Source organism: Platichthys flesus, chromosome 5 (assembly GCF_949316205.1).
Source record: "Platichthys flesus chromosome 5, fPlaFle2.1, whole genome shotgun sequence".
Lineage (NCBI taxonomy): Eukaryota > Metazoa > Chordata > Actinopteri > Pleuronectiformes > Pleuronectidae > Platichthys > Platichthys flesus.
The window spans coordinates 20,518,238-20,545,510 of record NC_084949.1 but is presented as its reverse complement, the minus strand read 5'-3'; the positions used below and the strand labels follow the sequence as shown (position 1 = coordinate 20,545,510).

The following is a 27,273-nucleotide window of genomic DNA, read 5'->3' as shown; positions in this document are numbered from 1 at the left end:
CCCAGCAGGTCCATGGCCCTCCACCATTCCTACCATTCAGTTCCTTCGCCAGAGAGAGGCAATGGAGCGAGGAGGAGCAGCTATCATGTACTGCCTACCTATGTCAACCAGCCTTTACACTCACCACTAGCAATCACAGCTCTCACACTCCATATGCATTCCTTCCACTCTCACTCGCTCACACACACACGTTGTGTCTTAAGCATGCAGCCTCCCTTTCAATCCCCTAATCAAAGCCATGTAGGGACACAGATAAAGGTTTGTTTGTGCTTCCTCCCCCGAGGTCCTTAATGAAACCTGCTATTCCTTATGCCTGGGTTCTATTAGGTCTCTCAGGACACTGACATAGATCACCCTGACACAAGCCCGTCACAGCTTTGCAGGTAACTGTTTAGTAACAATGTAACGAGAAACAATCACCTGCCACATGGAGCAAGGAATTGTTCTCTTTGTCTTTTTCCTTTTCCCCCCATCGAGTCTGTCTTTGTGTGTCGGCCTTTGTGTGAATATGTTCCTGGTTGTAGTGATGCCAGTTGTAGACCTCCTGGTCTTTTGTGTTTTTTAATGTGTTTACAAGGTCACGAGGTGCAGACACATTGATTACATTGACCAAAACCACTCATCTCTTTATCAACTAACAGGATTTTGCTAGTGCACTCGTCTGAGCGAAAAGAAAAATTCTAGCTTTCAGACACGAAGCAGTCTGCCCTGTGTATCTGTATAAAAGAGCAAGTAAACAGTGAAAAATGCTCTTAGTGAGGAGACAAATGAGTGAGTATGGTCAAGTTTCTTCCATGGTTTAGACTTCAGTGTTCTTTAGACTTCAAAGGGGAGTGCCTCACATTCTACACATCAAAGTGTGTTTACAGGTCTTGGGAAGTGACCGCCTGAAAAGAATAGAATCAAGTGTGTGTGTGTGGTTCCAAGCAGAGCTGCCGCCGGAAGTCGGACAAATTGTTTCTATTCGTTTTGAGCCTGAAGACAATAGGAACCTAGGGCTGTGGAGTTTATAGTTAAGTTTGTCGAGATTAAAATTTTACTTGTTGCTTCTGATGTTCTGTTCTGTTTTTAGATTTATATAACTGCCCCAACCTTTCCATGACTGATGCAGTGTAGACACCCTCCTTGATAAACCAGGTCACTGTGTGTGCTAAACTTTGGAATGTTAAAAAATAGATTTTACATTTTGACAATGTCAGAGCTTCACACTAAATACGAAGCTACAACCAGCAGCTGCTCGGCAAATATGAACACCCAAAGTCCTTAAGCAGTCATTTCAGGAAGTCTCTGTGCCCGGACAAATATTCCCATACGGGAAACCACAAGTTTCCTTTTTGAAAGTAATTTTCAGACAAAAGCTCTGTGCAGGCTCCATAAGCTTGAATCTTGCCCTTCCAAGTTCATCTGCAGGACAGAGATATTTGTGTTCTTCTAGTTTCATGTAGACAGAGAGAAGATTTCACTATTTATATTAATTAATCCTATAGGTATAAGAATGACATCGATCTTCTTATCCCTCTCCAATCAGAGTTTTTTCCAGGAGTATTCATTAAAGCATTACAATTTAATTTCTTCATCCTTTCCTCAGTCAGCTGCTGCTCACTGCACCTGTCTGAGAAAAGAAAACATAAACCTCACCGTCCTCCAGTAAGTGCAGGCCTGTCAGAATGCAGGCTACAAAGTGTCGGTTGGCTTCTTTTTTCTCAAGAGCAGTTCCAGGACTAAAACCATCTGCTTGACACAGATGATAGCAGACTCTGTTTTGTGAGCCTCTGTACAGTTTGTTGGAAAATAATGATGAATCCGGGGAGGGGGGGGGGGGGGGGTCTTTGCGACAGGAGGATTTTTGTTGTTGTGTGCAAGGTGCTGGATTGGTTTGACCCCCGTCCCACTGACGTGTTGATAATGTAGTATTCATTGAGTAAGTGGGATAAAGGTCGTAATACAGTACGCTCCGAGTCACTGCACCACCTGCTCTCTCCCACTCAACCGTTGCCTCCAACCACCCTCATTCAATTGTTATTGATCTGCATTCAGCTTTTCAAGGACTTCACACTGCATGTATGCCAGCCACCATCATTGCCAGACATTTTTAGAACAGGAATAAACACACACTCTCATACTCTCTCTCTCACACACACTCTACACATATACAAAACACTTTGTTTTGTGCTGCTGTGATAATAAGGACTGTTGGGAGTGGATGATGTGCGTCAGTTAAGAATGAGGGATTGTGAGTGAGTATGTATATTACATACTGAACAGGTTGGTTGTTTGTCTCTACATGTTGGTCTGTGATGCACTGACAACCTGTCCTCCCCGTATCCCGCTTCTCGGATTGATAAATTGACGATGGATGGACGGTGATATCATCCAAATTATTTTAATAAAAGCAATCTGCATGTGGTTCTCTCCCTCTGCAGTAAGAAGGGCAGAGCCTGTGGATACACAAGGTGAACATTTCAAATCTCATTTTTTATTCCCACGTCAGCGTCAGCCCTGATTGTACATTGTGTGGGTTGTCTGTTATTTCTTTTTTTCATTTGTTCCCCTTCTGTTGAACGCCATATCTTAGGAGCAGCTTGAGGACATTTTTTTTTTTTAATCTGACACAAACGCTCACTTGGATGTACTGATTTGAGTTTACTGGTCAAAGTGGTTAAATGTGATGGTCAAGAATTCATACACTAATTATGGTAAACCCTTACTATTGCCTTTGTATTCTGCATATTAGCTTGAGCTTGATCGCACAGGTTTGTTCAGGTTAAATCAGCTTGTTTTGATTGAAAATCTGATGCTGCTTCAACCTTGCATGCATAACAAGCTTTGTTTCATTGCCAACCAAGATACACAGGTTATTATGTATTTATTTCAGATTCTGAAAATATATATGTTTCCTACAAGTCTCTTTCATCAAGAGAAAAGCCGGGCAGGATATACTTCAAGTGGTCCAGACAAGCAGGAGAGTGTGCTCAGTGTAAGGTCCCCTGGTGATTCTGGCCAGATCTAGGAACAGTGACTGCAGTGTAGTCTTATTGATTGACTCAGCCCTCCGCTCGCAAAAAGTGCAATTACTGCCGAGTCACATGATTATTGTCATTCATCCCCAGTGAAAATCTGGACCGGCAGCTTCACACGGACAGCTGGCGTTGTCCATTATTACAGTCCTGTGTCCTTACATCTGTCCTCGGTGAAAAGTAGCCAGCTCTATATTTAGCTCAGCCGTCCAGCTTTATATGGGTCAAGAATCCCATCTACACTTTCGCTTCTATATTTCAAGGCTGTCGCGTTCTTGTTGCCTGTGTAGGACCCGGGCAATTACTTTTCACTGAACACCCCTTGTCCACAGACAATGAAGAGCTTAAAGTTGATAATATTAAATAAACTGCTATATCTTCTGCGGGCAAAATGCCGAGCAAAAACCCAAATAGTATTTTTCCGGATCCTGCTGTGAATTTAGCAGTTTCCTAATGTTGAAGCTAAAGCCCTTGTGAGGGGAGGGGGGAAGCCGGTGGTGTTTTGCATGTTTGCTGTGGCTGTCATCTAGCCCCCCCTCCCCCTGAGAAGAGCGCCTGACACCAACAGTGGTGTTGTTGCTTTGAAATTTTCTGGTGAACTTTCCCCACCCACAGGCTTTTAGATTCACACCTTTCGAAAAAGTATGAATTCCCCTTCACTCTGCATTACTCTGAAAATCTCCCCTCCTTTTGACAGGCAGCCAGGCGGCAGACCGAGGCCATTTTCTCGGCCATATGAGTCCTTAGAGTTGTCTGACTTTGGCCACTAACTGGTTTTTTTGTTTTTTTAACTCCCCACATCAATTGCACGAGCACAGATATCACCTTTACCACTTCCACTGTGGAGACGGAGCAATCTGAGAGATATGCTACTGACAGGAGTATTGTACAGAAGTGGGGCAGACCAGTTTGTGACAGTTGTGCCAAATTAAGTCCTTTCCAGACATAAGCCGCTTGAAATGCCCAGAGCCATTTGTGCGGATATTCTCTGGAGTTTGTGTTAATTCTGTGAAGAACACAGCAGGAGATTGTACGGGTTGGACGTGTTCACAATAAAACTGAGATCTGTTTCCCTTTTTAACCAAACACATTAATTCTCATTGTACTGGCTGTCAGATGTCTTTTGATAAAAAAGCATGACAATGTGACTCGCTGTAATATTCATTGTTGTAGACACAAAATAGTGTCCTTAGCGTCACTGCACTTAATGGTAATGCCAGTCACTTGGCAGTCATTTGTTATTGAGCATTTTTACCCTTTCTAGCTAAATGAAGTAAGCGTTAGCAGCTTCTACAGTAAAGAGTTTCCTGATCAGTTATAAGAAATAAGGAAAAGTTCAAACTTCACTATACATTTATGTTTAAAGGATCATAAGTGGACATTTTGTATCAATATGTCTGTAAAGAGAAAATATTTTCCCTTTTAGGAAAATGGTCTCACCATTTTGGACCCAACTGCGTGCTTCATACACCAAAAGCCTCAAAAACCAGCAGGGTGCAGATGTTTTTTCAAACAAATCACTCCATGTATTTCCATACGTCAGAGAATGTGTTTATAAATGAATCACTTCATTAATAACTAATTGTTTTTTGAATTGTGCCATATTCACAGCAGATATTTTAAGCACATTATTTTTGTCACTTTAACAAAGCCGTCAGATTAGGTGTTGTCATAGAAGAGAATCCCGGGCCAATTCGATTTTTAAAAAGATGGGGCTCGCAGGCACAGGACAATCTGCAGATTTGTTTCCTTGCCAACTGCAGCAGACGGAAAGCAAGAGGGATGGTAGAGGGTGGGAAGTGGGGGGGGGGGGGCGAATTCATCCACAGCTCTCATCAAATTCATGCACAGCTCTAATCAAAACATTCTAAGTTAATTTGAGGTCAGTCTGTGTGCAGCCTAAAGACTCTAAAAGAAGACGTCTGTCACTTTCTTTTCTTTTTGCTTTTCAGCAGAATCTTCCTCACAGACAATAACATGTTCAGATTGTATTTGAATAAGTGCTGAGTTTAGATTTGGCCACAAATACGAAAAGAAATGACAATATATTTCCCCCCCGAAGGAATAAATCAATTATCCTGAAGCAGTCGCTAAAAAACAACTCCTCTGTCTGTTTAACTGCAGGGTTTCATTAGTGGATGGAAGCAGAGCAATCTGAAGAGTGTAGGGCCGCTGTAACCCCTAAGGTTTGCCTTGGGAGGACTATCACTGAATGTGACGCATGTTAATCTCCATTTCCTCGATTATTTGTGGGCCACTGTCGGTACACACAGATTCTTCAAAGTCAGGGTGACTTTCTTCTAGCGAGCTCCAGTCCTCTGTTACACACAGAAACAGAGGGGGAGACAGATGACGAGGGTGAGGAAGGATGGGGGGGGGGGACGGGACAGGAAACTGAGCGGAGGAGTAAACACTGAGACAGGTGTCTGGCAAGGGACAATGATTCGATTTATAAACCGAGCAATGATATTTTGTCTGTTTGGGGACTCCTGCAAGACATTAAGCGCTAACTGAATCTCCCAGCGTCCCACTAGATGCACACTTTTCCTTTCATCTCCCTCCTCAGGCTCCCGGTCCTCCTCTCCTGTGTTTCCTCGCCATCTCCCCTTCCGCTACTTACCACGACTCCTTCTCTGTTTCTCCCTTGGCTACATTTTCTTCCTCGTGGCCAACCAAGATGGATTGGTCCTGAAAGCGTCCTTTCTGCTTCCATCTCCATCTTTGCCTTTTCTCCTCCTCAAGCTGGGGTATGGTCCCCCCCCCTCTCTCGCTCTCTCCCTCTTCAGACCATTAGCTGCCACCCAACATCCAATATTTTCTCCAGCTGGAGTGGAACTGAGCGCATTAGGGATGGGTCTGTTAAGGTGATCAGACTTGCTCGCCCGTTGCCCAGGGACCATTTTTCTTCATTTGAGAGTGTCTGTCTTGGTGCCAATACTATAGATTTCCTATCAGCTCCTTAATCATGGCTCCATGATTTGGAAAGTGATTGGTCTGGCTTCCTGATATGAAAACTCGAATATAAATTCTGTGTCTCTCAGGGCCCACAGGAGGCTGGTTTATTAGATGGCCATTTGAATAGTTACACGAAATGTTCCTTCCGTCAACTCCATCAACTTCCCGTTGGCGGAGGCTTTAATCTGCATGCAGACTCTCCTGCAAATTCACCACAGCCCGAGCGTGTATGTCCCAATTTCACTTTATTTTCAGCTTTATAATTTCACAGCCTGCCCCAGGCTAGAAATTATCCGAGGCCCATTGAGAGGCAGTAGCCAGAGGAAACAATCCTTTAAGTGAGCAGGCTTTTTTTCATTCACGAGATTAGGAGGTTAACGCCACATGTTTCTCTTTCCCTCTCCCCTTCAGGTCATCTGATGGTGTGTGCGCAGCAGGAACAGTGGTGGTGAGTCGTCTGAAGATGGGGGAGATGGAGGAGGTTGATGTGGACCACATCACCACTGACATTCCACCACAGAAGGTAAAGTACCAGGCGGACCAGACAAAGCCTTGTGCTAATGCTGGGATTAGACAGGCAGTGCTCAAGTCCTCCAATGAGATTAAATTAACTGCAGTAAACCCTAATGAGGATTTACAGCATGTGTGCACCTTATCTGTCACTGTGAGTACATTTGTATTGTCTCGATATGTCGACAGGATCAAAGACAGGTCTGAACAAATGACCTCCCTGACTAACTTTACTCTGTCCCTGTTAGATTTGGTTTGTAATTCAGTTGACCAAGATATTTCCTGGACGTTGTCACCGGTTGCCTCCGCCCTCCCTCTCCCTCTCCACTCTAATCTCACACAATACTTCCCGCTCAACGTGGCTCTTTAGTAACTCACATAATCAGGTGAGAGCGTAAAGAGGAACAGAGCGTGTGTTTTCCTGCAGAGCTTGACAGTAAACCGAGGACTGTGTCAGCCGAATGGGATGCCGCTACACCAGAAATGAAGTCGTACGTACACTTTCTGATTCCTCTCCACTTCCTTTATGATACTAATGGAGACCGATTTTGTTGAAACATTTGTGAGGCAAATTTGCGGTGTGGAGCCAGTGGTAGAGTTATTAAAATATAAAGATGGAGCTTTAATGATGTTTTAGATCCGTAAAGGAGGGAAGGTTCTGATTCTTCTTCTTCACCATAGCAACTGCAAGGCATCATGGGGACTTGCAGACTTTGCCTACCGTTGATTTGCTGTTGTGTTTGTGTGTATGTGAATCACTGTCTTATATAATTGACCGACAGCTTCTACATGGCTGACTGGCTTTCAGTTCTGCCCACCCCCTTTTTCTGGTTCAGGGAGGGTCCCTGCTAGGCTCCAGAGTGTCACTGACAATCTGCCCATGTTGCCTTGATGAATGTGTTGTCTTCTGTGTGTGTGTGTGTGTATATGTGTACGTGTGCATGTCCATCTGTGTTTTGTGTGTGATGGTTGTCACAGCACATTTCCCCTTGTGTGTGGTGCCTCTGTTGTGGAAGATGAGGGGAGGAAAGAGGGAAGGAACATGACAAATAGTGGGGAGGGCTGACTTGGGACACAAGACGCACTTGTGGGGAAGTTCTGGTTCACTTTACATTCGTCGTGTGTGTGTCTGGCTGTCTGAACATATTGTGGGCGTGTGTGTTTGTGTGTGTGTTGTTCAATGATGGGGGGGGATAGGAGGCACTCGTTTCATCATTCACTGTCATTGTTCCGGCGGCTGCTTCTCATGAATATCCCACTGACCCCTGCAAAAACAGTCAGCCGAAAGAAGAAAGAGACTCCAGTCACCTTTGATCTGATCTCTTTACATATTTCTGTCATCATAGATCCGTCGCACACATGCTGTCCACCGCCTGCAATTAAAATGGGACTCCTCTCACAGCTGTGGCCCTTGGCTCATTGTTCACACTTTTCCTTATCACAGACCTAACGTGAATTTCCCGATGCTGCAGTGTCTGTTAGTTCTGTTTAATGGTCACATTTTATTTTGACTCTGTGTGTGAGTAGTGCTGTTGCTTGGACGTCTGTTTTATTCAGCATTAGTGTTTTAAATCATTTCTGGGGACACTCACTTGACTAAAAGGACACATTACAAGAATGATGCTGTGTCTTTATTACTGTGTCTTCTAATATGCAGCTTTAGCCTGATTCTCTTTTTTGATGCGGTATCATGGAAGCAGCCAGCTAGTGCATAATTAAAACTTCTCATTTCAAAACGAGCCTGCTGGAAGCATTAAAAAGTCAAACTGAAGCTAATATTATCTTCCTTAGCCGGCTACTGCTGATGAAATCTGCTGGTGACAGTTCTTTCAAGGGGCGACGTGTTGCCGGTTTGAAATGAGAACTCTGCTTATAACTTTCTCCATGTGAAATAGAGGACATGTTCTAAAAAATGTTTTTAAAATAACTTACAGTGGAAAATCTGCTACTGCATACGTGCTGTTTACAATCATATGTGGATCATGTGTAAACATTTATCCAAGTTTGTTTTTCAGTTTTTTTTTCCTCTAGGGTCTCATATAAGTTATAGACATCCGGTCGATACTTCTTAAAAAGCTTAATCCGGAATATGAACATCATAAGTCTCATTGAACAAAGGGGAAATGGGTTTTGGATAATTGAGCTACTGATTAATTTTGATTGTTTTATCACCTTTTTTGTTTTGAAGCTTACTGTCGTTACCTGACTGCCAATGCGTAGTAATTGGGACTAACCTTCAGCAGGGGAAGTTGCAGGAGGGTGAATGTAGAAGGACTGAAATGGTAGTTATGGTTATAAATTACCAACCCGCCAACCAATCAGTGAAGTCACAGCAGACTTTTTCCTCCAGCTGTCACCTGCTGTGACAACACTGATTGCAGTTAAAGCTGAAATTCTTTGAACGCTGCAACAGCAGAAAGCTGCTTCTATGGTTATAATGGTCTAGTCTTTGAATGCAGGCATTGCAATGTGCATTCAGTTGAGACAGCAGCTACTAGTTATATCTAACAGCCTGTGTTTTCAGAAATTACGTCATAATAGTAAGTCAAACCCAAATCAAACCAATGACAGGGAAATATTCAGGCATAATATTCTGTGGTTCTGTTTGAAAATCCTGTTATATTGTAATAATGAGAGGGGGTTTAAATATTTCTAACAAGCATAAAAATCTGGACCGCTGGAGTTTGTCGCACTGCTCGGATCAATCCAGCTAAATTTAACTCGATACCTACGGGAGCTGCTGACTACAGCTCCGCTTTGCTTTAACAGACGAGGCTAATGAGGGATTTTCTAACCCATCAAAACTCAAGTGTCTGTCACATGTGATACGGTGTCAGGCTGCTAGTGCATATAGTTATGGTCATCTCCACTGTACCTCATACGTACTAATCAACATGAAACTAAGCTCCTCAGGAAAATACTTCAGTGCTCCTGCTTGAGGTTGAGTAATATTCTCTCCCTGTGCTTCTCCCTTTGTGCTTTTCCTTTCCAGTGTCCCTTGGTTTGTGATTCTGTGTCCCATGCCTGCGTCGACAGAGAAAATAACCCACTTACAGGACCAGGTATGATTCACTCTAATATCACCATTCATCGCTGAATAATAGAACAATGAACACTGATGTTTGCGGGGGGGACTGGCAGGAACTCTCCCTTTGATGGCTTTAAAGAAAAGCTGGAAATAATTGATTTATCGTCATTGTGATGGAGAATTTGAATTCTCTTACTCACTTGGTTCTTTGTGGACTAACCAAACTCACTGAGAAGCAGAAGCCGCATGAGACTAATTTGTTGGCAGCACAGACATGTGGCCTTCTCCCCTGTAGAGAATGATAGAATTGTGGAGAGAAAATGAAAGACATGTAGGCACAAACGGGAGAAGACTGGAAAAGGTCACGACACCTGCTGTGTTCCAACTTCACAGACCTTGTTCACAGGAGACGTGTGAAAGTCCTTTTTTCATCCCGTGCATTAATTTGTTCCACACATCCATTTTCTCTTTTATCCACTACCCCCCCTCCCCAACCCCCCCACCCTGAGCCCCCCATCAAGCCCTACGCCTGTTGTCATCGTCGCTTACTGTTTCTTCTGGGATTAGCTTGTGAGCTGCTGCCATGTTTGCAGGTGCACATCTGCAGCCCGTCAAAACAAAACCCTCCCAGCAGACCCCGCCAGATTGAATAATGTAATTTAGTCGTCCGCTTTTATTACCTCTCAAAATGAGCAGGCAGTGAGCGGGGAGATGGGGGGGCGGGGGGAGCCAACGCACAGTACGTCTCGGGAAGTAATTTTCTTAAGAGGTGTCAGGAAGGGAAACCGAAGTGTCTGATTGGTGGTCAGATTAGTTTGGTGGCAGGGGGGGAGTTCAGGGGTTAATCCACTTCTCTGACGGAGGTGGAACTCGGCAACTGTCGCTCTTCAGATTAAAGCTGTGCTTTTACACCCCCCCACACACACACACACACACACTCCTCTCCATGTGTCCCCGCTCCGAGTTGATTTGTGCCATCCATTTCACCTCGCTCTAATCCCCATGACAACAATTTCTGCGTATCCCATTTCATTTAGATGTAATTTATATCTTTTCCAGAGGTCATTATTCCTCAACCTTAATTATCATTAATTTCATGATCAACTGGAGCATCGTTTGAAAAACAACCAGCCTCACTTCAGCTTATGAGGCTCACTGTTATCGTCCTTCAGAGGATGTCGACTCTCTGTCTGAGTGAGCAGAGTTCGGGAGCAAATAAAGTTAGAAACAGTGATAGATGTGGTCACAGGGTGACATGTAGAGGATTAGTCATGCTCGTTAAGTGGATACTTAAGAAAGTTTAATAATTTATAATAATAATAATTTATATATTTTTATTGGTTATTGATCAAATTCCTAATTCTGTCCACTTTCCAGTCTGTGGCACTAAGCTTAATTCTTTCTGAGGATAGAAATCGCATCCCTAACCCATTAATACACGTATAGTATTTTCCCGTAATTAAACAGTCGATTCGAAATTCACTACAGCGTTAATGTTCATGGTAATAATGTGTTGTTTCCATTCATTTTGCTCAGTGTGACAAAGAGGGTCACTTTTTTAGGTATTTTTTGACTAAAATTAAGGTCCACGTCATTGAGGGAAGATTTACTTTATATCAGGCTGTAGATACACATAAAATCCTATTGTGAGAATCTGTTTATTGTTATATTTCCTAGGATTTATAGCTGATGACAAGCTGCAAGCATGCAATAATATAACTCATATTAGTGAAATCATTTGCACATTAAAATCAATGCTAAACACTTTGTTATTTCGTTGTTTTGGCAAATTTTTAATAAACCACTTTACTGTTTTGTGTTCAAGTGGTTGCCCAGAGATTCCACAGAGTGGAAGCAGTTGTTAAAACCAACCTGCCAACACACTTCACGATCCTGCATTCAATGTAATATCCTCTTGCTATTGTGAATTTTGATCGTAGGGCACCTCCTTAAATCCGTCTGTGTTGGCGGACATCGTTGAACTGTAACACTCGAGGACAAACGACGTAGCATCACCGAGATTAATGATTCAAACGCTTCATCCTGTGACATGAATTAAAAGGACAATGTGGGGCCAGACCAGGGAGTGGTGCAGTATAAAGGTTTTCTCTGTGCTGTTCCAAGGAGCAGAAGTGGGGCTCCCTCTTTTGAGAAAAGGAAAAAAGCTTTTTATTGGTACCATGCTTGTTTGAACGCCCAGAGCTGGATTGTCAGTGTTTCAGCTGCAGGGTGCTTCAGCTCCGACTTATTGAGTGACTTCCTTTCTGACTGCGGCTCTGCACACGAGAAAGGAGGAATAAACAGTGTTCAAGGCGCACAGCTTTCTTGCCCTCTGCTGCCAGCATGCAGATAAGAGCATTAGAGCTGTTTTTCATTTCCAGCCTTCGATTGCTGCTATTAGCCACTCTCTGCAAAAATGAGGAAGATGGGCCTGAATTTGAATTGGGTCTAAGAGAAGAGTTGGATGGTGGGGGTTAGCGAGCAAAGTTTGAAAAAGGATACAACTTTCTGTGCCTCGCTGTTGTACAATAAACAAGCAATTAAAATGGAAATAGAGGAAATAATAAGGCAAATATTAACAGGACAGGGTTTGTGTATTTCAGTCTGCCTGTCAGTTTCGTTGCCACCGGAGTTGAAAGGGAGAGAGAGAGAGAGAAGATGAGCAGCACCTTATCTATGGCAGACACAGTTATTGATTATAGAATTTAATTTGGGCTTCATACCTCATGTGACTCTTGAAGACAGTCGGTTTTCGGCGTCCTTGAGGTAGCCAGCCGTCGATGCTGTTTTAGATCTCGTTTCTGCCTTTTGTGAAATTGAAAAATATAAGAGAACGTGATGCTTTTTTTCATTCTGTGTCCGATGATTCACTGCATCTTTCTTCCTCCCCTTTGTCTCCCTCTCCCAGTGTTCAAGAACCCGGTATGCAAAGTGTACAGATTTCAAACAATGGACAGCAAGTGGATGCTGGTGCGGGAACAAATGGAGGAGTGCACGTTGTCCTTTAGCATCCCCAGACAGCTGCTCTCTCTGTACATTCAGGAGGACATGAATAGGTAAGCATCTGTGAAATCGTACCGGTAAATCTTTGTGTCACTGCCAGACGTCACATTGGCGGCACAGTGGAAGAGTGGTTGGCACCTCACAGCAAAGAGGTTCTGGGATTGAACCATCTGAACAAGGTTCTTTTCTGTGGAGTTTGCATGTTCTTACCGTCCTGGCGTGAGTTTCTTCTGGACACACGCAGTCCATAGACATGCAAGTTAGGGGAACTTAAGAATTGGCCATAGGTGTGATGCTTCTCGCCTCATGTCAGCTGGGAGTGGCAAAGAATGAAGTGATATAGATAATGGATGGATGGAGCGTTCGGGTTACATCACATCGCTGGTTTCCTGTCTGTGAGATGGAGAACAGCCAGAAGTTAAACGTAAAACTCCAGCAAGCTGTTACCTCATTACATGAATAGTGTGCATATCTCAATTACACTTAAACTAATGTTAAGATTCATTTCAAGGTTCTGCCTATATTAGGAGTTAATTATTATTGATCATTTAAAGTCCAAGAAATAACAAACATTGTCTCTTACACACACACGCACACACACACCATCTCAGTTCTCTCATGATACATTGAACATTCTTTCACTGGTGTAGAACAAGACCAAATTGTTAATAACTGCAAGTGTGGGATGATACTATGGCTCCATAACATCTCAGGGCAGCAAACACTTCAGCGATTTATTAAGTCCGAACAACAACTTCTTTCAAACAAACTTGCTCTGTTTTGATATTTTACTTTTTTCATCATGTCAAGAGGAACTAAGGTCTGACTTCATGCTGTGCATTGTGCGAGAAGTTTTCCAGAAAACAGAAAAAGTTAGTTACTATCCTTCGCTCCGTTAAATGTAGAACGTGACGTCTCCTAGCCTCATTTCTCCCTCCATCATTTTAAAACTAATCAAATGTTAAGATCATTTCTGATTTTCCATTTTTGCATTTTAACTAATGAAGAGTCTCATTTTGAACAAATGAGAAATAGTATGGACATCATGCATAGTACTGCAATTAAAGTCCAGTCCGGTATATACTGTAACGGATTGAGGACAGGTTAGGACAAGGACACAGGGTGATGGTGGATCACCAGTCTCAGAGTGAGCACTCCTAAGTAGATCAGAGAGGTCCTTCCCTCAGGCTCCACTAATGTTTGTCAAGACCGATTTCTCAAATGGCCTGTTGTCCCTGGCAACCCCTTTTCATATAAAACACACGTACACACAAATGTATCCACACACACACACGCAAATACACACATAGCTTCGGATGATTTCTTCATTGCTCAATTTAACACAAGAAATAGGCGCACAAATTTAAAGATGCAGATGAAAGTGATGCTGCACACTTTAATGAGGTTTTCAGCTGTAATCTAAACAATGTGGCTTTAATGAAACACATTAATATAGTTTTAATATCACATTTATTTCCCAAATTATAAAGAATTGTCATTTATGTGTTGAACATGGCTCATAACGCAGCTCAGTGTTTCAAACCCTCTTGGACCTTGCAGGCCCAACGGCAACTCTATTGTTTGCGACGTCTCTACATCAGGACATTCATAATTGTTTGAAAACGTTAACACTCTTTGATGAAAGGTGGGTGTCCCCATTGTCCCCCTCTCTCTCGCCCACACACACACACACAAACACACACCGTTTGAACCACTAGCCAAGACATCTGCCCGCTCCGATGGTTCTTGTGGCTCTAGACGACCTTGGTCTTGGGTGTCAGGAAATTCTGGAGCTCATATGCCCTGGAGTCATCGTCTAGAGCTACACAACATAGATAACTTAGCTTATGCAAGGAAATTGGTATTTTGTGTGTGTCTGTGTGTGTGTGTGTGTGCGTGCGTGCGCGTGAAGGACTTCTCCCAGCACTGCGTTCTAAAAGCATTTTTTATTTACCAGGGAGAGACACTTCAGCCAAACCTCAGAGTTGAAGCTACATTTTAATAGCTGGAGGAGACATGTTTGTTGTGGTGCACCCGAAGTATCACAAAGAGTTCAAGGACTCGTGCTTCACATGCAGTACCACACACATTCACACATAGAAACAATCGCTGAGTCATTTTTGATCCATGGACCAGACACGCTTTGTTATCAGTTCACCAGTCAAACAGATGAATCCGTTGACATGCTCGTCTTCTCCACACGTCCCCTCTCAGTGTCTCTAACCCGACTTCCTGTTTGGATAAAAGATGATCAGCTCTGCACACTGATCATTTCAATCATAGCTAAATTTAGAAGACAATTATAGAATATTTATTAAAAGTCTTATCTGTCCAACGCAGCTCGTGAGCTCTCAGCAGGCTCCAAGCCATGACTGTACCTTGTACTACGTTTGTTTATTAACAGGCATGTGTCGCGTGAATCCAGCTCGGTTGTTAAGCACCTCTCCTATAATCCCCTTTAAGCATTGTCTTTCTCCACGGTGCCTCTTCGTTTAGCCGATTCTGCCAGTCAGCCCTGCACTGATGCTAACTCTGTGCTTTTAATGATTCAGTTAGTGCTGTGAAGTTGTGAGTGCAGCAGCAGCAGCGGCGGATGGTGGGTGGCTACGTTTGCTTCCTCTGGGATAATCTCAGATGGCTCTCCCTTCTGTCTGATCACTTTGGTGTCTACAGCCATGTTTTAATCTAACTCTGCAAACACAGAGGCGGATGAATTCCATCCATACCTCCAGTAAAGATCCACTGGTTTTGCGTGTGTGTCCTATAGTTGACGTTTTGACATCAGGTGTCACTGTTTGGTTCTGTGCGTTCAGGATCACATTGATGACGGAGTTTGTGTTGTGGAGGGAAGGTTTGTTCCTCAGTCCTCTCACGCAGGTTTTATTGACCCCACACACAAAGCCCTCTGTGATTAAATTGAAGAGGCACTATAACGCACCATGAAATAAAGGTGCCCCCACATGACAGGTCTTTGCTCTATGCGGAATGTATTCTGCTCTCTATTCTACTCATCATCTGCACGAGGACATTTTAACACATTGTTCTACTCAAAGTTTGTACTTAAGTAAAACAAAAAAGACCAAACTGCAGCAGTTCCTGCACGTCTCCATATCAACTCCCAATTATTTCTGTATTGTAGGTTTCTCTTTGTTACTCTTACCAAGGAGGTGATGGTGTCATTGCTATTTGTCCTTTTGTCTATTTTCCTGTCTTTTAGCAGGATAATGCTAAAACTAATGAACCGATTTTATTGTGAGGTATGGTCCATGGACGAACCTATTAACTTTTGGAACGAATCCGATTAAGGGGGCCGATCCTTAGACTGCATATAAAGATGGATGACGTGTTTCTACTTCCTCCCGCTGCCCAGAAACGAAACTAAAAAATCCCAGACCCAAGCTTTGCCATTTTGCACATTTAGAGCCAGCGACTGCTCAGTAGCGATCGGGGAATGGAGCCACACTATCGAGATCCTCAGCTGTCAATCATGATGTTTCACAACGTTTTTATACCATCGAATAAACAGTTCAAACTAAACTTATTAAATTTGCACTAAAACATACATAAGTGCGATAACAACCTGAAATGACGGAAACCATCTTTTGTACTTTTACATATCGGGTGGCGATATAGACACTTTGACTTCTCTTACCGGGGGCTGTCATGTTGTTCATCTTTACATTCAGTCACTGGGACGAATATTTTGTGATTTGATGAGTTTCAATATTTTGGAGAATTTCTCAATAAATAATATGTATTTTACCGGCATGTATTAAGGGCTAGTATCTATGGAAGGGTGAAGTTTGGTGTGGAAATGGATAATGATGCAGATTCTGTGAATAATTAAGTAGGGAAGTGATCTTTACTCAGTTACTGATGGGTTGCAATAAAGCTGCAGCCACCAATATGTAGATAAGATCATGAATATTCCGTTAGCTACAGGCGGTTTTGACATATCTCTTATAGTTAATTGGATACCTTGATAGTGGAGGGTGTTATTCGTAATTCTTGCAGTTACTAATAAATCAGCTCCCACACTGTTGACACTGCTGTGTTTTGATCTAGACACCTCTACAAGTCACAACAGAAACCTGTGGATATAGTAACACCCACTCCCAAGCAGTTTAACAGATGTAATATTCATCCACAGAAGTAAAGGTGATAAGGCTCCTTATGTATTAATATATATATATATAATGTATACCATCATTTAAAGACTTCTCCCCTCAGAAATGTGTTTTACTTTCTGCTGCTCAACTTGAATGTTTGACCTTGACAGGGCTGAATGATGAATGTGGGGGCTTTGACACTCAAAGACTGTTTTCACATTCATCTGTCTCCACTTAACTCAGATCTAAGATGAATGTGTTTACAAGCATAATTTCCACAGCCAAGGCTAGAGGCCGTTCTTCGCCCGATGCAAAACGTACACGAGTGCAATGTGTCGTGTTGCATACTCATAGATTCTGGACTTGAGGAAGAAGATGTAGATGTGTTTTTTTTTAAGAATTTTAATTAGTTAGATAAACATATTTATTTTTTACATTGCCTAAAACATGACTGGAGGGGATTTTTTAAAATATGAATTCAAACAAAAGGAATTCCCCAATTTGAGTGAACAGTAGATTCAGAGGTACAGCCGCCACACTGGCTATAAACAGGTCGATTTAAACTTGTAAAAATGATGAAAAAGAACGTAAAAATTGTTTGCTTCTGTCTTTTCAACTATACATAAATAACATATTTTTATTTACAAACTGTTTATATGAGCACATATTTTCTCAGACTGTCTGCTGGTAGATTTAACACCAAATGACCTTATTGACATTCTTACCCTCCTTACAAGCATACTCTTAATCAGACCATACATATTCTTATCACACTTTTCCTCAATCGCACCTTTACTCTTTTCAGACAATAGCACTGTGATTAAGGAGGTGATGCTTTATCTCAGCATCTGCCATCCCTCTGCCTTGTCGCCCTCATTTAGCAAGCAGATGTGTTTTATCTGCTATTTTATCCACTCTATTATTTACAACGGGATCATCCAGTGTGACCTCCACTCCAGACTTCCAGACAGACAATACCAGATCAGACACCGAGGTGCACAAATAGCAGTGGCTGAGAGGTGTAGTCAGAGGTTTTTTCGATTTTGGTGAATGACTGCAATCTGGTTAAGTGCATTGTACCGGTGTAGGACCCTGTAACATTTCCTATATCACCCTGAAAATCCGAGAACATTGCCTCTTGATTGGTTAAAATGGCCCATTTACGTTATTAGGGACCACTGCAACCTAAGTGGTCAGAAACAATATATTTGATTGAAGCCAGGTAATGTGGAGTGGTCCTGTTCATAGCTCAGCAGCTGGGAAATCCACCTCAGTGCTGTCGTCTTGACACAAGAGTTCAGCCCCAGGCTTCTGTTAGAATCCATCAATAGAAGAGCACTGCTTGTGTTCTTTTCATCGTGGTCGTTTTTCAGATATCTAGATTGTTTTCTTTTGTTTTCATTTCAAAATTAGTATTTCTGAGCTTCTCGTTTACAAAATTGCAAATCCTATCCCTTGGAATTTTGCACCCAGCACCTTTTGAATAAACATACATGTATATTCACCCCTGGTCTCAGTTTAAATCCATTTGCAATCAAGAATGGTGTCAAGCACAAGCCAAAACTATAAATAATGCTTCGTTCAAACAACCCGATCTCTGAACTGACGAGTGTTCCTGTGGAGCCCACGGTGCTGCGAGCCTTTTCCTGTGCTTGTTATAATCACATGTACTTACCTCTATCTCCCAAATGCCACAAGCATAACTAACTTTCCACCACCTCCAGAACGTGTTGGCAGAGTCGCTCAGCATGTGGCGCCCTGAGAGGTTATTTCCAGCGGCAGATTTTTTTTCAGAACACGAAAGAGACAAAAGATAACTATTTGTTTTTCAGCCCTCTAATTTCCTCTTTGGCTGGCTAGAAAAGTGGATTATATGTCATTTGCAAATTGTCTTTTTCCTCTCACTTAACTCCGTTAAACTCCCTGTATGGGCGTTCACCCATACAGTAAATTTTACCCAGATTTAAGGGTTTGAAGTATTTCTCTGGGAGATTTCTGAGCTGAGCACAAAACACAGAAAATTAGCTTAATGCTCATCTTGCAGCCAGTCTGCCCCCCCCCCCCCCCCTTACAAAACCAAATAATTTGAACCACGTTCAAATTCACCAAATCCGGTTTTCTATTAGGATCTGCTTTGTGTAATCCTGCAAACCAACAGACAGACAAACAAACAGAGACGTAAACACAGCCTCCTTATTTGCTGAGGTTTAAAAAAAAAAATGAAAAGCTTATCAGTAATCTCTGGAGGGGAAACTGCTGCACACAATGGACACTTTGTTCACGAGTGACCTTAATTCTACTTTGTGTCTCTGCTGCAATTTCCTGCTACTTCATCAGGTGACACATGCGACTCATGAGCTGATCTTTCTTCAAAAATCGAATAACAACATCGACATGTCTGTGTAGCTCTGGTGGAGTAACATGATTACATTTAAATAATTCAACCACAGCATGTTTTTCCAGAAACAATGTCCCTCTCCCTTTGGATGAAGTCTATTGTTTGTTTTTTGTAAGTTCGCCCTCTCTCTCTCTCTCTCTATCTCTTCCTCTCCCTGTCTCTCCCTCTCCCTCTCCCTCTCTCCCTCTCTCACTCTCTTCCTCTCCCTGTCTCACCCTCTCTCTCTGGCATCATTTCCATCGCCCTCTGCTGTGTATTGAAATACTTCAAAGTAATCTAAAAATAACTTCACACCTGGAGGAAACCAGGGAATTGTCTGGAGAGACGATCAGCAGATAATGTGTTGTTATAGTGGTTGAACTACTACAAAGAATAAACTACTACATTATGCATTCAAGCAATTATGCCTGGTCTTAACAATAAGTAGAAGCAACCAGCATTTATACATGCAGCCTTTCATTTAAAGGCACACAGAATACAAAATGCATGAGGTATAATCACAGAAAATTGGTCTCGTTATCATGAAAGGAATGCGCATGACCACGTTTTAAACCTCCTGCAACCTCCGATCTCTATAATATCACTACAATTTACTTTTCAGTGATGCTGGAGAACTGTTTTCTGAATGATATCTGTCCGTTTGATGTCGCCTGTTAGATGCAAATCATGAGCCAATGAAAGAGGCCGTGCTCCTAGTAGAAAAATCAGCACTCGCCCCACAAACGGACACAGATGCATAATCATGCTGGCCTCGTCTTTTCTAACCAAGCAGCTCAGAGGATTTTGGCCTTGGGCCGCAGGCACAGCTCCATGAAAGGCAACCAATCACTCCAGTGTCACCACTAAAGACCAGATGGGTTTGTCATATAAGTGATGGGGAAAAAAATGGCAGGGGCAGGAGAAGAGTTTGATAGGGCACAGTGGACAAGCGGACACCAGATACTAACCTGAGGCCTAGAAATGTGTCCGAATGGTTTGTTTGTGCAATTCCTCTCACTGGAAAATGTTGGTTGAGAAGGCAGCAGAAATGTAGATACAGCATTATGATTTTACCTTTTGACACTAATAATATTATGCAGAATGTATAATGTCTATTTTTAACTTTAAAACTCTCAAAGCTCCTTCTAAACTTGTGTTTATGTGCAGGGTGCAGGACCTGAGGGAGCTGGGGGAGCTGTCTCCTCATTGGGACAACCTCAGGAAGGAGGTGATGGCGCGGTATGGTGGAATCATCGGCTATTACCAGGAGACTTTGGCTGAGCTGGACAAGATTACCGGTATGACATCATCCACTTCCTATTTGTTGCATTCTCTATAGTGCAAGTGCCCGTCAAGCTGGATCGTGACCTTTTTACGATGTCATCAGTGGCATCATCAAAGGGCTGCGACTCTTTTTTCAATCTTTGCTTGATGTTACCATGTTTATTCTGTTTTCTTTTGAATTGGGGAGGAATCTCTGTCTCGTGCCTTTAGCCACACACCTACCAAGTCAATGGGATTATTGGTTGTTTAGAACATTTTAATAAAGGGCCAGACATGTGTCCATTTATGAGATATGTTTGCACATATGTAATATTGCACATGCAAACTGCGCAATGCAAACAAAGTAAATTTTCCTCCTCAGATTATTGCAGCTTTCGTGTTTCTGATACAATGGTGTTAGAGAAAGTCCAGACTACTTTGTTGTCCTTGGTTACATTGATTTCTTGAAGGTCTCTGTTCAGTGATGTCATACCTTGTCACACCACGAGCCCCTGTGACTGGTTCACAGTTGAAGTCAAACTAAATTATTTCTTCTTATCACGGTTTGTCCTTTGATGTACAGGGGAACTTTTTCAATTTCCCCAAAGAATCGAAATGAAATAGAAATGCAACATTGTGGGCACAGCTGTGCTTGGACAGAGCACAAGTTAAGCATCTGGCTGTGGTTGGCAGGTGATCGGTCTTCCAACTATGTTCTTTACAGAAGTCAAATACTAATTTTTTCAGTATTGTAGGTTGTAAGAGACGTCTCTTACTTCAAAATTGCAATACTAGTTCAGGTCATGTGAAGAGAGAGGACAACTTTGACTTGAGGGAGAGATACTGGGTGATGTGTGTCGATGGAAAGCTCAGTGAGAGGTCGGTTCGTTTATGTAGTTGCCATAAAAGAGTTTCCATAGCAACACAGGTTTCTTTAGGTGCAATTGAAGAGTTTGAGCCCACGTGCCCTTCTGTGCTTTATTCGATTTACTGTTTGCTGGGCAGATGTAAACTGGTACAAATCTCTGCCACGTATAAACAGAAACATCATTCCTGCATCTCATTTACAAATACCCACTGCTCTAATTACTATGCAAATATTTTTTGCAAATAATTTGCATAGTAAAATGATTCTGCAACGTTAGTTTAAAGGTGAACAAAGAAAGTAATTAGGCTTTTCCTCATCTGCCCCTGAATTCAACAAGGAAACAATGAATACATTTTAATGCCACATTATATTAGTGATAATCAGGTGTTCAAAGTGTGTTTGTAAAAGATTTATTTGTTGTGTTGGGATTATATATCTAAAAACAGGATGAAAGCTCTAACTTCATATGAACAGTTAAGTAGGTGCTGCCTTTATACGACTTTTATTGTGCAAAAGCTGTGAGGTGTTCATGATACATTATTTGTCCTTTAAGGAAAAAGGAGGATAGATATTAAAGTCTCTCTGCATTTGTCCATTTTCCTTTTTCTTTTCTGTTACATTCTTCTCCTATTCTCAATATAGCCTGGCTGATGAATTTTACTCTCAACCCCATAATGAGATATTTGTTTCTTCAGCTTTTTTCTTTGCTGATACGGTGCTTTTGCTGATAAGCCATAATGGCGGTGGTTAAGCCGGCCTGCTCTGACTGCTGGGTCTCTGAGGGCGGAGACACAGAGGGCGAGGGAAGTGGATAATGTGGCGTTGGTTATTATAGTTCCTGACAAGTTCCCCGTGTGGCCCAGATGTTGCAATAAAGGGAGAAGCTCTCGGCCCACTCTAATCCAGTCCTGCATTACCTTAACAGGATGACAGACATAAACAAGCTGGGTGGGCAAACTGCTGCACATGAATTACTGATGGCTAATATGATTAGAGAAGGTGGAGAGCTGAGGTTGAAGAGCAGTGGATGAGCAGATACAAGGATACAGGAAGTGAAAAGATAATTAAGCAAATGAAACAGTGGCAAATAAACAAAAAAATGTATATTATATACTGTGTACATACTGTGCAAATAGGGGGTGCATCGGTTTGTTCTTACTTTCAAATGTTCATATATAATAATGATAATATTATCTATCATCTAAGATTGAGTGCAGGCTTGATATACACAGGGCCTTGGTGCTGTAATTCTTGAAAAGTCATCAATAAAATGACATATGCAAACTTATCCAGGAAACGCCTCATTGTCTCATAGGGCTTAACGAGGTGCGGCATCCTCTGTTCTTAACCCTCAACAAGAGTAAGGATAAACTATTAACCGGGGAAAAACATAGAAACCTCAGAGAGCCACATGTGAGGATCCCTCTCCCAGTACCAACAGAAGTGCAATAGATGCCGTCTGTAATGGGAGGCATAAAAACTGTTTTTACAACATTGATCGGAAGGAACACATTGTAACAGAATATAGATGTATTATTCGTAAGAAAATATCTGCTAGAGATGAAGGGAGCAGCAATGGATTGAGGAGCTATTGTCAGTAATGATAGAGTATGTGAGTAGTCTTGTTGTAATCCTAGTCCCAATAAACTGCCACCATGTAAGAGCTAGATGTCTGGATGTCTTCTGAGATATGTCCTTAAATAGGATTATTTGTGCATTTATGTTAATTAAAGGCTGACTCTAATGAACCTATCATTGAGGAAGTCTGGAGGATCTTAATGCATGAAGAAGAATCTGTAATCTGTGCACATTTCATGGGTCAGGCAGAGTTTTGCATATGTTTAACTAATTTAAGTTCTATTTGTAGGAACCAAAAAAACAAAAGCAGGTTTTAGGAGCTGCAGGTGGCAGAATACAGGGAGGAAGGAGAGATTCACTCCTCTGGGAGGTTGAGATAGATTCCCCATGTTTAGGTTCAAAACAATATCCATTTTTAATGACCAGCTGACCTCAGCGAATATATCAGATGCTCTAATAACTGTTTATGAATTAATCATCCCTTTACCCTTTGTTTACGAGCCGGCAAATTAAAGACACATACATAATCCAGTCAGCACGGTGTTTGTTGGATCTCCGGTGTCGCTCGCACGTCAGCTTAAAGCCCAGAGCTCCACGTTGTAGATACAGGCAGTGTTATGTATCTGTGTGGTCGCCAGTACCGCTAGTTATTGTGCAGATAGTGAGAAAGATGGACACGATAGCTCATTTCTTATTTTCTGTGTATACTTTGCAGTCTCTTTCCTCCAGGTAAAGATTCAGCTCTGTGTCTCTGTTATTCGCTATTTTACAGGTGACAGTAGTTATGAGAGCCGACCTTAAAAATACAAAGTTAACAGGAATAAATTGGATAAAACGCTCAGACATGACGGACTTGTCTAATTCCCACGCTGACTGATCCCACCACTCACAGCATGTGTCCACTCCTCCTCTGTGTATACAACATATCTGAGTGTGGATTGATTCAGAAAAACTGCTGTGCTCTCAGCATCACAGGAACACGAAGACGGAATCCTTACCATGCTTACACAGGCCTACATTGATCGGACTGCCCTGACACCTACACGCCTCCAGTGGTGCTTGCTGCCCTGTGTGATCTTGTCTGTTTTTTTCTTCTCGGCTTGTTCTCAGGCACACAGGCAGAGGCCTTTGAAAGCATAGAATATTGGTTGTTGGCCCCTCTGAAGGAATCAAAAGGACCTCATGGCTAAAGAAACGAAGGCAAAGATTAAGAGAAGAGATGCAGGCCAGATGTTGGTCAGCACTGCTGGCATCCGGCCCCTCTGTCACACAGCCAGCCCACCTGGGCAGACAGATGGGGATCTGATACGGTTAATTCATCTAACCTACAACAATCACTGGCTCGATTAGCCTGGTCCCCCGAGCTCTGCGGCCAACGGGGAGACCCCACAGAGCAGGGATGGCGGCTCAGCCACTGACTGGGATATTAGCCTTTAGAAACAGTAATGTGTGGAGGTTCACTTACGAGTCCAGCTTTATTTTTAACTGGGTGAAGAAAGTTGCACATGCCGTATAGACCAAGATTTGTCTTTATAAGCATGTTGGCAATGTGACTGTGAGCATGTCAGCAAGCTGATGTTAGCATTGAAATCAAGGACCACTTTCCTCAGAGCTGCTAGCATGGCTGCAGACTCCATGTCCTGTTGAGAAAATGATTACATCACTTAACCACGGGGACCTCTCACAGTTTGCATGGCTCGGCCTTGGCAGTCAACTTGTCGACATCTAGTGGACACCAGACATGCTCTTAAAACAAAGGGTTGCCTGAGACCGTATGAATTATTAAATGGCTTAATGTTTGTCTGCATCTAATATTCATTTCTACAAGTGGAGCTTATCTGTAGGATGTATTTATTTGATTTGTACGATATCTAACTTAAATGTGAGTTGCACTAGTTATTTAACTTAACTTTTCATCTGCAAGAAGACCCAGTGCATAGCTACACACAGCAGTACATTACACCCAGACCAAATGTGAGGATGTGTCGGTCTTCACTGTAGTTACTCCACAGATTGTTACCTCTGTGTTTAGAAACAGCATCTGTTTACTTTTGTGCTTTGATAAATTGCGGCAAATCTGTTGCCGCCATAGTGAGAAGACATGATTGATTTTCAGTGCCTGAAAATAATAAGCCACGTCGCTGTCAGCTCCCGCTGAGTCAGAAGTATTATCCATTTCTGAGGTAACACATTTCAGCTTGAGTGGGTCAGTGGGTTCAGCATTATGTACAGTAATGGGGGTTCGGTGGATTTGTTTGTTCAACCTGCCAAACGGTGTTAAAATCTGTGACAGGTTCCAGGTTTTCTATTCTTATTCTGCATGAACACAGAGCTGCTGCCACACTGCTTTGTTTCCTCTGGAGTATTTTATGATCCTTGTTTAGCTCTGTTAAATTCAGCACATGTCAGATGGACAAGCTTGAAACCATGGCTTCTTAAAGGCTGTTACATATGAGCTGCTAATAATATTACAAGTCATAATATTACAAGTCATAATATTGCAAGTCATAATGTTACGAAGGGTTGGTTGAAACAAGACGACAGATTGGAGCTGCCTCACGTCTACCACCCTTCAGATTGGGCTTTGGTTGATTGTCTCTGTATGTTGGTCCTCTGATGGATGGATGAAAAAAGTTCCTTATGAAGGACAAATGCAGCTCCTCAAGCTTCCATTACACTAATTTAAAGTATTTTTACAGTGTAGTAAGGATTTAATTAATTGCATCAAAATTTTGCTCTTTAATATCTCCTGTGACATATACAAGCTGCATATTAAAAAACTTGCTCTGGATCCGTTCTTGTTGGTTTTGGAAATTATTTGCAACATGAGCTGAATTCCTTTGAGAGGAAATCCAAAGTCGTGTGTCTTCAGGGTATTTCTTTCTAAAGTTTAAATGCCAAATTAGATTAAACTCTGTAATAAGATAACTTTGGGGTGTTCTGTACCTGTTCTGAATACTTTCATTTAAGTGAATTATGCGATCAACACCCCTCTGTGTCTCGGCAGTTCTTGGAAGCTTAGCCTCGTCTCTAAGAGGCTCATCAGCCCTATTTTACATATTTGAGATCGGGGCAGCCAACGTGGAGAGTCAGATTGTGATTTTGAGCTTAACTGTAAGCCACAAACAAAGAGTATCGTTTTGCAGAATTTTTTAATTGGATGTTTTCTAGCTGCAGAGGGCATAAAATCCTCCGCTTAAAGGATTACTCTGCACATTAGTAGATGTTACCAGCAGCTGATTGAAAACGAGCTACTTTCCAGATTCTTGTTCGTCTCTAATTGATACTTTCTCTACCTGATATATGGAGCTGTGTGTTAAGTGATCGCACTCGAACGGCTTGGAGGTTCAATCACAACGCTAATTTAAAGCAGAGAATAATTTGTAGTTGCTGTAATCTGTGACTTTTTCTACTCCAGTTCTTCTTTCTGTTGGAAAATGGCTTGGATTCTACTAATTTGAAACATGGTTGTACTTTTTATTCAACATGTACTTATTAGGTGACAACAAACTGGAGACAAATTAAATCCTCATTAGATTTTGTACTTTCCTTTTCCACATTTTACTTTGAATATTGTAGCAGTAAAGTAAAAAGAAAAACTCCCCATCCCCGCAATATATAATTGAATCCACACTTCGGCTACTTCTACACCTTTTAAATGGGTTTTTAATTTGCTGCTTTTGTTTAACATGTATCGCCATTTGTCAGTTTTTTATTGGAGGGACCTCAAGTCATTTATTTGAGCGAGGGTTTTCTTTTCACGGGAAATCAAAGAGAACGTTTGGACATCAGCCCATTTTTTTATGTTTGTTAATCTGTCTCTTTGTTCCTCTATTCATAAGCACATTAACAGGACAATGGAGAGAAAAGCTATATAAAGCAGATGCCGAGAGCTTTCGGTGACTCAAGCGCCTATAATGGGGATGTTCCTACCTCTGAAATCTTTGCCAGCGCTGTTATGTTTCATTTGAAAACTACTGACTCAAGTCTCTGCTTTTTCAGGTCGCTCATTCAAGCCAAGCTGCTGCAAAGCCCAGAAATCTCTGGAGTTCATCCCAATAAACTTGCACACGCAGAGGATGAGGGTGACATGCCCCAGAAAAACAGGTATTATACTTCTGCCACCATTAGAACTGTTGATTTTCGTTTTTCCCGAAGCACCTGAACTGTTTGAGCGGAATAGTCTGTCCACTTGTAACCTAAACAGCTGCCGCAACATACGACACACACACACACTTCTGTGAGCTGAGGCTGCTGTGCTTGTCTCCTTCTGTTATCTCTCTATGTCTGACTTCTCCGTCTGTCAGGGATCCTCAGCAGGCTCAGACAGGGTGCTTCGTCCTCACCCAGGCTCAAAGGTGAGAATCTGCTTGCCCGGGGAAGGATGGCCAAAAAAAAAAAACGCTAATGAAGCCCTCTGCGTTTCTCCAGAGAGTACGACCAGGCTGTCTCCTGCACTGCCGCTCTCTGGCTGGCACAGCCTCTTATTGTCCTGGAACTGTCTCGGTGTATGAAAGCCACTAACTGCTGCCTTGCTACGTGTGCGAGTGGGGTCCATTTCCACT

At 42.3% G+C, this 27,273-nt stretch overlaps 1 protein-coding gene across 5 annotated transcripts in view; it reads left to right on the top strand.

Annotated features, from left to right (window-relative positions):
- inpp4b (inositol polyphosphate-4-phosphatase type II B) overlaps positions 1-27,273 on the top strand; it is a 118,516-nt gene that overhangs the window by 61,179 nt on the left and 30,064 nt on the right. For 4 of the 5 annotated variants that reach the window (XM_062388177.1, XM_062388176.1, XM_062388180.1 and 1 more), the window contains 6 exons: positions 6,384-6,495; positions 9,475-9,544; positions 12,419-12,566; positions 20,167-20,297; positions 26,711-26,815; positions 27,016-27,066. In XM_062388177.1, the coding sequence (XP_062244161.1) occupies positions 6,384-6,495; positions 9,475-9,544; positions 12,419-12,566; positions 20,167-20,297; positions 26,711-26,815; positions 27,016-27,066 (617 nt within the window). The remainder of the gene's footprint in view (positions 1-6,383; positions 6,496-9,474; positions 9,545-12,418; positions 12,567-20,166; positions 20,298-26,710; positions 26,816-27,015; positions 27,067-27,273) is intronic. The other variant, XM_062388178.1, reaches the window with a different exon arrangement.